The sequence below is a fragment of the Sorghum bicolor genome, chromosome 6, assembly GCF_000003195.3.
Source record: "Sorghum bicolor cultivar BTx623 chromosome 6, Sorghum_bicolor_NCBIv3, whole genome shotgun sequence".
NCBI classification, from domain to species: domain Eukaryota; kingdom Viridiplantae; phylum Streptophyta; class Magnoliopsida; order Poales; family Poaceae; genus Sorghum; species Sorghum bicolor.
Window position 1 is genome coordinate 14,703,164 of NC_012875.2, and position 13,685 is coordinate 14,716,848.

General features: G+C 43.8%; 1 protein-coding gene across 1 annotated transcript in view; it reads right to left on the reverse strand.

Moving 5' to 3' along the window:
* The window catches only part of LOC8086457, a 22,975-nt gene extending 12,110 nt beyond the window's left edge, over positions 1-10,865 (reverse strand). The window contains exon 1 of the mRNA XM_021463524.1: positions 10,746-10,865. Within this exon, the coding sequence (XP_021319199.1) occupies positions 10,746-10,865 (120 nt within the window). The remainder of the gene's footprint in view (positions 1-10,745) is intronic.

Sequence of the window (13,685 nt, forward strand, 5' to 3'; positions counted from 1 at the left end):
GGGGCTGCGGCGCGCAGGGTCGCATCTCGGGGCTACGGCGCGCAGGGTCGAGCGTCGGCGTCTCGGGGGCGGCGCGCAGGGTGAGGGGCTGGGCGGTGGGATGCGGTGGGATAGGGTTAGACGGGGATTTTGGGCTGGATTCGTCATCTGGGCCAGGTTTTTTTTGGGATAATCTTCACAAGCGATCACATGTAAAGATGTCTAGGTTTTAGACATTCAACATCGCAACTTGTTCCAAACCTTCTAAATTTTTTATCATAGCCTCTATATGTGATAAAATGACGCCCAGACAAGTTTTTTGATTTTTGGATTTTTTACGGATTTTATATAATTTTAAAACACTTTTTCCGCAAGTTGTATCTTATGTTACGACAACAAGATATTTCACATTTCATTTGAGGTTTTGGATACGGTCTTAGCATAAACCAAATATCGAGAATATCATTTTTTGAATAAAGAAATTCCATTATTTAATGCACCTGCAGTTCAAATTTGAAGTTTGCAAAAAAAATCAATGAAACGTAAAAAACAAATGAAATATACTTAAAGATGTTTAAATATCCCCAAATTTGAACAAGAAGTTTGAAATAATGTGGGAAGGCATCAGAAAGAAACTGGGACAAAAAAACAAAAAAACTTCCCCGAGTGCCTTTCTTGGCTCTCGGAGGAAGGGCCTCTTCCCCAAGTGCAAGGCTCACAGCTCTCGGGGAAGCCAGTATTTTCCCCGAGTGTCAGGATTCACCACTCGGGAAAGAGCGCCTTCCCCGAGTGATTTTTTTGGCTCTCGGGGAACAAATTTTTTAATTTTAAGCCCCAACAGCGCCGTTTGTTTGGGACGTCACGGAACACTTTTCTTCCCTGAGAGCGGCTCTTCCCCGAGTGTTGCGCTCGGGGAAGGTGAATTTTTCTGAGTGTTATTCGTCCCCGAGTGTCAGGTTGGTTACGGCTCTCGAGGATGTCTCTCTTCTGTGGCAGAACCTCCTAAGTGTTTGGGCCCACAGACACCTATCATTGTCCTAAGGACCTCTGATGGTGATGCCGGGGATCCTCCCACTCTAGAAGTCCGATGAGTATCTCAGGACGCTCATTCCACCGCTACCTGTGGCGTATCAAGCAAGCTCGTCCTGACCACTAGCGATGGTCAATTAACGAGAACTTCTTCTTCTCGCCTTTACAGGATAGCAAGTGGCCACCTTAACACCAGGATCACTCGTTACGAAGACATTGCAGTATCACAAACGACATAAGACCAAAATAATATTTTAGAGTAAAACAGCGAAAGCATTACATAACTTAATTTACAAAAGTAGTTCTTCCAAATAGTAGAGTGTTATTACAAGCCAGGTCCAGCAGAGCAACTTAAACTTTAGTACACAAACTATAAATTTACAGACCCTGCCCATGGGTCACGCTCACTCTTCCTCGTCGTCAACTTCGACGACGGTCACACAACAGGGTCCGAAACATGTCGGCTCCTGAGCTTCACCTGCAACAGGGGTTATGAAACCCTGAGTACGGGAGTACTCAACAAGACTTACCCAGCGGAAAAAGAGGAGAACTTAGGAATGCAGGCTTAGGGTAGACAAGGGGTGGCTGAGCAAGGAGCCAAATTGTTTTGCTAAAAAGCTTACTAATAGTGCATCCTTACTTTCAAGTTTTACCCGCGAATTCCTCTCCTCAAGAGGCCAAGGAGTTCGAGGACAGTCTATCTAGTTGCTTCTCACACACAAGTCTGTAAGTTCCTAGTCCTTAACCAAAGTATTATCTATCCAACGGCCATAGCTTCATGTCACTCTGAATCCGGGAATTGGGATCCGAACCTCATGAGACATTTCCCCCTTTCTTCTTTTATCACTTAGTTGCATATTTATCTACGATGAGGGTCAGTGGATTGAGTCCAATCGGGGAGCAACGACGATTCGAACCGCTTAGCAATCCAGCTGGAGTTCCTAACCACTCGACATATGTCAAACCAAATCTTGCATATGTCAACCCAAATCGAGCTCTCCCCAAATTTGACCAGGTTCGCGGCACCCGAGAGCACAGTACCCCCCATCCAGCCCATTTGCCAGGAGGGTACACGCTACTCTCGCCATCGCTCCACGCCCAGTGCGCGAGTAGCTGTTCGCGTCGAGGGATCACAAGACCGGGCTTACCAAGGGCAAGTGGCTAGTACTATAAATTCTCAACCCAGCGGGCCATCAACGGACCGGTCCTTAACCGACACAGTTGGAGACACTACTTTAAGACTCCATTCTTAAAGCAAGTCCACCGACCGGTCTCAAATTGAAACATCATTGACCATAAGTGTATTCCACAACAACCCTTCAAACTTTCTTGTTTAAAAACCTATCTAGTAGCAGGGCTAAGCATTACTACACGATTTTAAAATAAAACAGGTGTCAAGGACAGGATAACAAATATCAAGGTAGTAAATGCAACAAGTAGGTTAACCCAATTCTCAACTACCTAATGCAGCATTTTCAATTCATAAGTGATAAAAGATTTAAAACATTCAAGGAGGGGTTAATGCATCCGGGGCTTGCCTTGGTTGCAGAGCTGATAGGGACCCTCGGAGACTTCCTAAGCCTCGGATCCTACTTCCTCGAACGGAGCACCGACCTCGGGGTTCGGTTCAACGGTCGCTCCTTCGGTCACGTGCACTATACGCAAAATGATGGATGCTCATGATATGCGTTTGACAAATATTTAAGAAGGACCGAGTTGAGTACAACTGGCCTTCTCGGTGCAACACAGACTAAACAATAATTAAAGTTGCTTACCATTTTAGTGTTTTTACCCAAGGGGTTGCATCAGTAACTTAAGATTTCCCTTAACTGACAATTATTCTTAATTAATTCATAAGTAACTGATTATTACTCCTTTATACTCTAATTAATTCTTAATTAAGTATTAATGGCAGTAATTAAGCATTAATACCAAACAATAATTAAGTGCCAAAGGTCATTAAAGTTAATGACCTCATGTCATCATACAATCCCAAAATCACTCAAATCCTAATTTTGATAATTTAAACTAATTATCATCTAATTATTCTAGAATTATTATTTAATTACTAATCAAGGGTTTAATGATATTTTATTCAAACATTATCCAAATGCCACCAAATTTTGTGTGAAGCTAGAGAATAATACTCAGAGACTTCCCACAAATTTTGGTGATTTTTGGATATACCCATAAATTATAAAAATTCATGGAAATTTTATTTACCAACTAAAAGAGGCAATTTTTATATACATGCAGACTACAAGAAAATAAAATCTAATATTTTTCCTGTGTTCTACTCATTTTATGGAACCTATACAAATATTTCCATGATTTTTGAATCAGTGCCCAATTTTCTACACAAAATCAAACATAAAACAAATTTTGCATAAAAGGAAAAAGGGAAAAAGCATTATGCTGCGAGCGGCCCAGGAACTCGGCCCGCAGGCCGGCCCGATCACGCTCGGCCCACTCGGGCGCTGCGCGCGCACTCTCCCTCCTCAGGCGGTCACTGACGGGCGGGACCCGCCCGTCAGATGCTTCTTCCACCTCCCGCCGCGGTCCCAGCGAGCTCAAGCTCATCGTCGGTGAACTCCTGGCCTCCGCGATAGGGCGGGCCAGCATCCTCAGCCTCCAACGCATCTCTTGCGGTGCTCAGACCACGCGCTACCCCCCTCAATCCCCCTTGCTCGCGTCCACGGCGGACGGCGGCACTAACCGTGCGAGCACCGGCCACTGCAAGCGAGTAAAGCGTGAACCAAAGAGCGCATAAGCATCAGTGGCTCACCGCGACTTCAACGAAGCAGAAAGCGACGGTTGAGAAGCTCGGAGAGGAGCTGGCCGTGGTGAAGTGTCCATGGCGGCGTTTCGGCCGGGATTGGAGAAGGACGGATCGGTTGAGGGCTACAAGGGGTTAGAGCTAGCGAGAGGGCGCACAATCGGTTGCTAGGGTCTTAGCGGAGCTGCTGGTGTGCTCGGGTAGCTTGGAAAGGGAGCGAGTGAGGCGAATTTCACAGGCGCAGTGTTGGGTATTTTAAACGCAAACAGAAAAATCCGCAAGCGCACGGATACCGATGTAGCCTTCACCCGGGAGTATTCTAGAGTATCGATTTTCCACAGGGAACGTGAGTGTACTAATTAAGATCCAAGATCGCCCAAGGATAACTATATGAATATTTTTGGTGGGAAGAGAGGAAGTTTCCTGAGAGTTCTCTAGTTGATCTAAGAATCAAGAATTACTTCAAGTTTATTTATATCGGGACATCAGAGCACTAACCACAGAAAGAGATGAGAAGGGGGCTAGGAAGGTCTGACTACGGTCCTACAAACACCGATCCGAACGAGGTGGAATACGTCGACCGTTAGGGCTCTCACTACCCTAAGGCTACCACAACAATCCGTAGGATTGGGTGCAATTCCAGGTAATTGCAAGACTAAACACCACGTCTAATCTATTAATTACTACTCTAATGTTGCAAAGATTAGAGCACTTGATGCAAGCGGGAATCCAATAAATAACTTGAATGTAAATAAAAGTAATTAAAGAACTCAGGATTATGAATTGAAGAACCTAGAGAACGATGAAGAACGAACCAGTTGCTGCAAAAGTACAATGTTGAGGAAGATCCGACAGATCCGGCTCCTCCTTCGCTCTCCTCTTCTCTCTCCCTATTTTCTAGATTACAACTAGAACTAACTAGAACTAGAACTAGAGGAACTAGAACTAGAACTAGATGAACTAGAACTAGATCTAGATGAACTAGAGGTAGAACTAGAAGAACTAGAGGGATCCTCTCTACTTGGATGAAGACTTGAAACCCTAACTTTGATTCTGTAGAAGAGGTATGGTCTCCAGGGGCCAGGGGGCCTTGCTTATATAGTCTTTCAGATGAATCTAGGCCGTCGGATCAAACCGACATTAATCGCATGGTTTTTCTTGGTCCCTTAGGTCGGTGGAGCACGATCCGCGAAGTTGAAGCTGATTGGTTATTGTAGCTGGGCGGGCACCCAAGGGACTTGGGCGGGCGCCCTGCCCCCGGGCCCGATCGGCCTCCCGTTCGTTCCCGTGGCTTCTGGAGTCTTCTAGATGGTAGAAAATTGCGCGGCACGTTAATATCTCTATGTAAACCCGACGTGTGGGCCTTTCTTCCTTAGTTTCTGATAACCCCCTACAGAAATAGACAAACACCAAAACTCATGGAATTCTGTCAGATAAAACCCTATGTCTAGGTGTTGGTTCCATTTAGATCCTTTTCCATGATTAGTTGATGGTTAAATGTGAGCATTAAGGACCGTCAACAAGCTCCCCAAAGCTTAACCTTTGCTCGTCCCTGAGCAAAGCTAAAATCAGCAAGAAATCAGGGGTTACTTTTATGCCTCTTACTATAGGGTTTTTAAGTTATTACTAAGGTCTTAAGTGATTGAAAAACAGAACGATCAAGTCAAGCACTATGTCTCAAGTTCTTTTGTCTTACCTTTGTTCTGGAGTTTTTTATAAGTCTGCAAAATAAAACTGAGGCATTTGCCTTCTTCTCGAAAGATATATAAGTAGAGCTTTAAAAGTTTTAGCATACTTACTTTGCATTTTGCTATGTCAACGCTCGGAGTAAGGGAGAGGAATGTCATACTCCTAGATCAAGACTTTTGACCTTTTTGAAAAGTTTGTCATCTCTTACTGGCATATTGCTTATTAGAGGGACCATGGGCTATCATTTTTTTCTTTTTTTTTCTCTTTTTTTTCAGTCTCTTTTTTTTCAAGTGGGTAGCAAGTACCCCTAATTCTACTGTCGGACACATGTCCATTTTTTCCACTGAGGTGGGTATCTTTGTACCCCTAATTCTACTTCGGACACTTGTCCATTTTTACCTCTCGTCTCACTCTTTTTTTCGAATCAAATTTTTTTGCATAGTCCCATGCCTCTAACGCAATGATACTTCAGAAGAGTGAATCTTTTATATTTTTAAAACAAAAAGATCTTGATCTTGGGAGCATGATAATTCTCTCAACCAAAACTACAAGAATTAACAATGGCTTGAACAAAGCAAGTGCCCACAGCTTTAATATTTATATCTTATAAGACTCTAGGTATTATGATCTCATATTATTTTTTTATGAATTTTTAGATTTTCAAAAGATAAAATCTCCAGAACTCTAGCAAAACTTGGAACAAGTTAAATAGTAGCTCAGACCTTCTCATATCATGTTTGTCAAATACCTAGACTTGAATCAAACTTTCTTTTTATTTTATTTAAAACTTAGAATTACACAAAACTATTGTATATTACTCAAAAGAAAAACTTTGTTTGGTTTCATGGTTATGCATTTTTTTATTTCCGAATACTAGTAAATAAAACCAAAGGAAGAAAAGTAATACTTATCTAGATACACGTGGGGGTGCCTCCCCCAAGCTGGATGTTGACATAGTCGTTCACTCTTGTGGCCTGCATGTTCGGTCTCACTCTTCTTAAGCTTCAAAATCCTGCACAACCCAAATAGACAACAAAACTCGTGGAACATGTTAAGGGTTAGGTAATTGTCTAGAGCTTATGAGAATTCTATGAACTCAATCACAACAAGTTCCTCTACCAGGTTGTTTTGTGGCTCAAGATAGATTTTCAAGCGTTGACCATTTACCTTAAAAGTGTTACCTATGTCGTCTTGGATGGTAATGGCTCCATGAGTTGAAGTGTCAATAACCTTGTATGGTCCATCCCACTTACTTCATAGTTTACCATGCCCAAAGAGCTTAACTCTTGAATTGAATAGTAGAACCTTATCTCCAGGCTTAAACTCCTTGTGCTTGATTCTCTTATCATGCCATCGTTTTGTTCTCTCTTTATAGATCCTAGAATTGTGGTAGGCTTTCTCTCTCCATTATTCTAGCTCAGATAGTTGCATCAGACGATTGTCGCTAGCGAGGTGGAGATCCATGTTCCATTTCTTGAGTGCCCAATGAGCCTTAAACTCTACTTCCACAGGCAAGTGACAAGTTTTTCCATATACAAGTTGATAAGGTGACATGCCTATGGGTGTTTTGAATGCAGTTCTATATGCCCAAAGTGCATCAGGAAGTTTGTCCTTCCACCCCTTACCCATCTCATTTACGGTCTTTTGTAAAATATTTTTGATTTGTTTGTTAGTTGTTTCGGCTTGACCGCTAGTCTGAGGATGGTATGGTGTTGCGACGTTGTGTCGAACTCCATGATCGGCTAGGTACTTCCAGAAGATTTTGTCGATGAAGTGGGAACCTCCATCGCTTATAACTATCCGGGGTATACCAAAGCGAGGAAAGATTACTTCATGGAACATTCTCTTGGCATGTTTTGAATCAGCTGATCGACAAGGTAGGGCTTCTACCCATTTGGACACGTAGTCCACAGCTACTAAGATATACTCGCAATTCCCGGACATAGGGAATGGCCCCATGAAATCAATGCCCCAAACATCGAAAAGTTCTACTTGAAGATTATTTGTGAGAGGCATTTCATTTCGTGAGTTAATATTCCCATGTTTTTGACACCGGTGGCATCTCCTGACAAAGTCCTTTGTATCTTCATACATCGTTGGCCAGAAAAAACCACTTTGCCAAATTTTAGCATGTGTCCGAAATGCTCCGTAGTGTCCTCCATATGGCGAGGCATGGCATCTTTCCATAATTTGAGTAGCCTCAGCCATAGGAACACACCTTCTCAAGAGTCCATCAGCGCAGACTCGAAAAAGATATGGCTCATCCCACAGGTGGAAACGACTATCGTGAAGCAACTTCCTTTTGTTTGCACCAGGTGGGACATAGCCTTTTACTATAAAGTTTACGATGTCTGCGTACCATGGATCTGCATGTGTTATCTTAAATAGGGTGTCATCCCTTAGGTAGTCATTTATGGGAAGCTCATCATGTGTTTCCTTATGTTGAAGCCTGCACAAGTGGTCGGCTACGGAATTCTCTACTCCCTTCCTATCTCGGATTTCTATGTCAAAGTCTTGGAGTAGAAGAATCCATCGAATTAGACGAGGCTTAGCATCTTTCTTAGTGAGGAGGTACTTGAGAGCAGCATGGTCTGAATAGATGATTATCTTTGCCCCCACTAAGTAAGATCTAAACTTGTCTATAGCAAAGACAACAGCAAAAAGCTCTTTTTCAGTTGTAGTGTAATTGAGCTGTGGTCTTGTGGCAGAACCCCCTAAGTGTTTGGGCCCACCGGCACCTGTCATTGTCCTAAGGACCTCTGACGGCAATGCCGGGGATCCTCCCACTTTAGAAGTCCGATGAGCATCGCTGGACGCTCATTCCACTGCTACCCGTGGCGTGCCAAGCCGGCTCGTCCTGACCACTGGTGATGGTCAATTAACGAGAACTTCTTCTTCTCGCCCTTACAGGATAGCAAGTGGCCACCTTAACACCAGGATCATTCGTTGCGAAGACATTGCAGCACCACAAATGACATATGACCAAAATAATATTTCAGAGTAAAACAGCAGAAGTATTACATAACTTAATTTACAAAAGGAGTTCTTCCAAATAGCAGAGTGTTATTACAAGCCAGGTCCAGCGGAGCAACTTAAACTTTAGGACAGAGATTACAAATTTGCAGACCCTGCCCATGGGTCACGCTCACTCTTCTTCGTCGTCAACCTCGACGACGGTCACACAACAGGGTCCTGAGCTTCACCTGCAACAGGGGTATTGGAACCCTGAGTACGAGGGTACTCAACAAGACTTACCCGGCGAAAAAGAGGAGAACTTAGGAATGCAGGCTTAGGGTAGACAAGGAGTGGCTGAGCAAGGAGCCAAAGTGTTTTGCTCAAAAAGCTTACTAATAGTGCATCCTTACTTTCAAGTTTTACCTACGAATTCCTCTCCCGTCGAGGCCGAGGAGTTCGAGGACAGTCTACCTAGTTGTTTCCCCACAGACAAGTCTGTGAGTTTCTAGTCCTAAATTAAAGTATCATTTAATTGATGGCCATAGCTTGATGTCGCTATGAGTCCGGGAATTGGGATCCGAACCTCATGAGACATTTCCCTCTTTTTCATTTGACCAATTAGTTGCATAATTAACTACGATGAGGGGCAGTGGATTGAGTCTCCCAATCGGGGAGCAACGACGATTCGAACCGCTTAGCAATCCAGCTGGAGTTCCTAACCACCCGACATATGTAGAACCAAAACTTGCATATGTCAACCCAAATCAAGCTCTCCCCAAATTTGACCAGGTTCGCGGCACCCGAGAGCACAGTACTCCACCATCCTACAGCCGATCTAGATGTTTTCCGGTCATCTCAGATCCGTAAGGTGGGTACACACTACTCTCGCCATCTTTCCACTCCCAGTGCGCGAGTAGCTGTTCGCGTTGAGGGATCACAAGACCGGGCTTACCGAGGGCAAGTGGCTAGTACTATAAATTCTCAACCCAGCGGGCCATCAACGGACCGGTCCTTAACCGACACAGTTGGAGACACTACTTTAAGACTCCATTCTTAAAGCAAGTCCACCGACCGGTCTCAGATTAAAACATCATTGATCATAAATGTATTCCACAACAACCCTTCAAACTTTCTTATTTAAAAACCTACCTAGTAGCAGGGCTAAGCATTACTATGCAGTTTTAAAACAAACAGGTGTCAAGGACAGGATAATAGGTGTCAAGGTAGTAAATGCAGCAAGTAGGTTCACCCAATTCTCACTACCTAATGCAGCATTTTCAATTCATAAGTGATAAAAGATTTAAAACATTCAAGGAGGGTTAATGCATCCGGGGCTTGCCTTGGTTGCAGGGCAGAGAGGCACCCTCGGAGACTTCCCAAGTCTCGGATCCTACTTCTTCGAACGGAGCACCGACCTCGGGGTTCGGTTCAACGGGCGCTCCTTCGGTCACGGACACTATACGCAAAATGATGAATGCTCATGATATGCGTATGACAAATATGCAAGAAGGACCAAATCGAGTACAACTTGCCTTCTTGATGCAATACAGCATAATCAATAAGTAAAGTTGTTTAATATCTTAATGTGTTTACCCAAGAGGTTGCATCTGTAAACTAAGACTTTATTTAATTCATAATTATCTTAAATTAGTTAATTATTAATCCTATTTACCTTAATTAATTCTTAATTAACTACTAATGACAGTAATTAAGCATTAAGGCTAAATAATAATAAAATGCCAAAGGTCATTAGGGTTAATGACCTCAGGTCATTAGGGTTAATGACCTCAGGTCATCACACAATCCCAAAATCACTCAACCCTAATTATGAGGATCTAAATAATCACTATTTAATTATTTTGGAATTATTATTTAAGTGCTAAATAAGGGTTTATTAATATTTTAATCAAACATTATCCAAATGCCACCAAATTTTGTGTGGAGCCAGGGAATAATATTCAGAGGCTCCCCACAATTTTTGGTGATTTTTGGACACCCTAATAAATAACCAAAATTCCTAGAAGTTTTATTCACTAATTAAAGAGCCAATTTTTATGGACAGACAAACCATCAGAGAAACAATTTCCAATATTTTTCCTATGCTCTAAATATTCTCTGGAACTTACACAAAAAGTTTCACTGCTTTTGGATCACTCCACAATTTCCTACATAATTTCAAACATTCAGCATATTTAAACAAAAAGGAAAAAAAGAAAAAGGCACTATGGCGTGCGGGCGGCCTGCTTGGACTTGGCCCAAGTCGGCCCGCGAACGCTTTCCCGCGCGGCCTGCGCGCGCTGGCGCTGCTCTCTCTCACACGGCCGCTGACGAGCGGGTCCCGCTCGTCAGGGGCGTCTTCCACCTCGCACCACCGCTCCGGTGAGCCCTGGCTCCGTGCCGGTGAGCTCCCGGCCTGCGCGGCGGGGTGGGTTAGCATCTCCCGCTTCCCGCGCAGCTCCTAGGACACACGAGATCACCTCTACTCCCCCCTACCCTCCCTGTCCACGCTCATGGCGGATGGCCGCCGCGGCCGAGCACACGCTGGCCACCACAGGCGAGTAGAGCGCACAAGGAGTAGCGCAAAAGCATTAGAAGCTCACCACGACTTCAGCCGAGCGAAAAGCAGCAGTGGAGAGGGCCGGAGTGGTGCTGGCCATGGTGGCGTGCTCGCGGCGGCGCTCGGCCGGAGTTGTGGAGGGAAACGGCTCGGGTTGGAGCTACGGTAGGGTAGAGCGTGTGTTTGGGGGCGCAATCGGTGGCGGGGCTCAAGGCGGAGCTACTGGTGTGCTCAAAGGGCTTGGAAAGGCAACGGGTGAGGCGAAATTGGGAGGCACAGGGAGCTCGTCGGCGTCGAGGTTCAGGAAGAAGAAAAGAAAAGTCCCGGCCACCCGAGGCTTTATCCACGCGACGGCGCCTGCGATGCGGATGAGGACGTCCGCGCGAAGCACAGCAGCAAGCAGCTGCGTGGCCAGCTGCGTGGCGGCGTGCGCGGAGGCGGCTCTGCCCCGGCGGCAGAGCACCCCCCTTGCCGAACACTGTAGCAATCCTCATCCACAGTTTGTAGTTTTGTAAAATTCGCCCAAAATTTGAACTGGAGTCAAATTGGTGTCAAAACAAAAGTTGTTCCAAATTTCATAAGCTACAAAACATCTTTAAGAGTCCAGAACTGATTTTGAGTGTAAGGGCATGAATTTAGGGGAAACAGTTTGAAATTCGAAAATTCAATTTGGGGCAAATTTGGTTTGAATTGGGGAAGATCAGAATTTCCAAAATTACTTTTGTTTTTCCTAAACAACTTGAAAAACTCCCAACATGAAAGTTGCTCAACTTTTTGTGCTCTACAACTTTCATGTTGACTACTTTTCAAAATTCCAAATGGATTTTGAATTGGGGGTTTAAGTTGGAAAAGGGGACACTTCCTGGAAATCTGTATTTTCAAAATTACTTTGAATTTTGTATTGAAACTTCAAAAACTCAAAACACCAAAGTTGTACATCTTGCCAAGATCTACAACTTTGCTTTTGAACTCAACCTCATATTTTGCTTAGTTTTTTGACTTGTGCAAAAGGGGGCAAATCTAGGGTCCAGAAATCAGGGTTTCCCCCCTTAGCTTTTCGGAAAACTTCCACCCTAGGGTTTTTAACAACCAACTCAAGCATTAAAATACAAGATAAACACACTTTACTTCCCTAAGCACAATCAACCAAGTTAAACTCATTTTAAGTTGATGCATCAAAATATGCTCAACAAATATGCTTTGCAATGCTTATGATGACATGATCCGTTTTTAGTATTCGTAACATCAGGGATGTTACAGCCCTTCCCCCTTAAAGAAATCTCGTCCCCGAGATTTAAAACCTTAGGGTAAGTAATGGAAAAGGAAATTTGTCAAAACTCTTTTATCTTCAACTTTCTCATAAAGAAAGAGGTTGGGAAAAACACTCCATTATAAACATGTATGTACATTAAGTACATGGCTCTGGCGACTCTTTTCCTTCACTAGAGTACACTCCCTATTCTTCAGATGTTGTCTTGAAGAGAAGCGTAAAATTCAGGAAAATTCTCCATCAGGTAATCTTCCGATTCCCATGTGGCTTCTTCTTCAGAGTGTTGGTTCCATTGTATCTTGTACCACTTGGTAGTTGTTCTTCGAGTAACTCTATCTTTTTGGTCCAATACTCGGATAGGATACTCTGAATAAGTTAGATCCGGTTCAAGTTCTACATCTTCAATATCTTGAACTTGGTCCGGTACTCGAAGACACTTCTTCAGTTGAGACACATGGAACACATTATGTATCCCGGATAATCGTTGGGGCAGTTTAAGGCGGTAAGCTACCTATCCACATCGGTCAATGATTGGGAATGGACCAATGTAACGGGGCGCTAACTTGCCTTTAACACCAAAACGATTTACTCCTTTCACTGGGGATACTTTCAAATACACATGGTCACCTTTGGCGAATCTTAGGGGTCGACGTCTTTTATCAGCATAGCTTTTCTGTCGAGACTGAGCAACTTTCAAATTATTTTGAATTTGTCTAACTTTGTTCTCAGTCTCTTTTACTAAGTCAACCCCGAAGAACCACCTTTCTCCGGGTTCCGACCAGTGTAACGGCGTTCGACATCGGCGGCCATATAGTGCCTCAAAGGGAGCCATCTTGATGCTCTCTTGGTAGCTATTGTTGTAAGAAAATTCTGCTAGAGGCAAGCAGTCATCCCATTTATCTGGAAAATTTAGGGCACAAGATCTCAATAGATCTTCTAGGGTTTGATTCACCCTCTCAGTTTGCCCACCTGTTTGAGGGTGGTAGGCTGTGCTATATAAAAGTTTGGTACCCAAGGATTCGTGTAAACATTTCCAGAATTGGGAGACAAATTGTGTGCCTCTATCTGACACTATTGTCTTTGGCACCCCGTGCAGACTTAGTATACGATCAAAATAGATCTGAGCATAGGTGGAAGTATGATACGATTTCTTCACAGGTAAGAAGTGTGCTGTTTTGGTGAGACGATCCACAATGACCCATATTGAATCAAAGCCCTTGGCTGTCTTGGGCAATCCCACTATGAAATCCATACTAATATCATCCCATTTCCATGCGGGGATAGGTAAAGGTTGCAACTCCCCAGCGGACTTGAGATGAATGGCTTTGACCTTTCGACAGGTGTCACATTGGGCCACATAGCGAGCTATTTCTATCTTCATTTTTGTCCACCAAAACCTTTGCTTCAGGTCCTGATACATCTTATTGCTT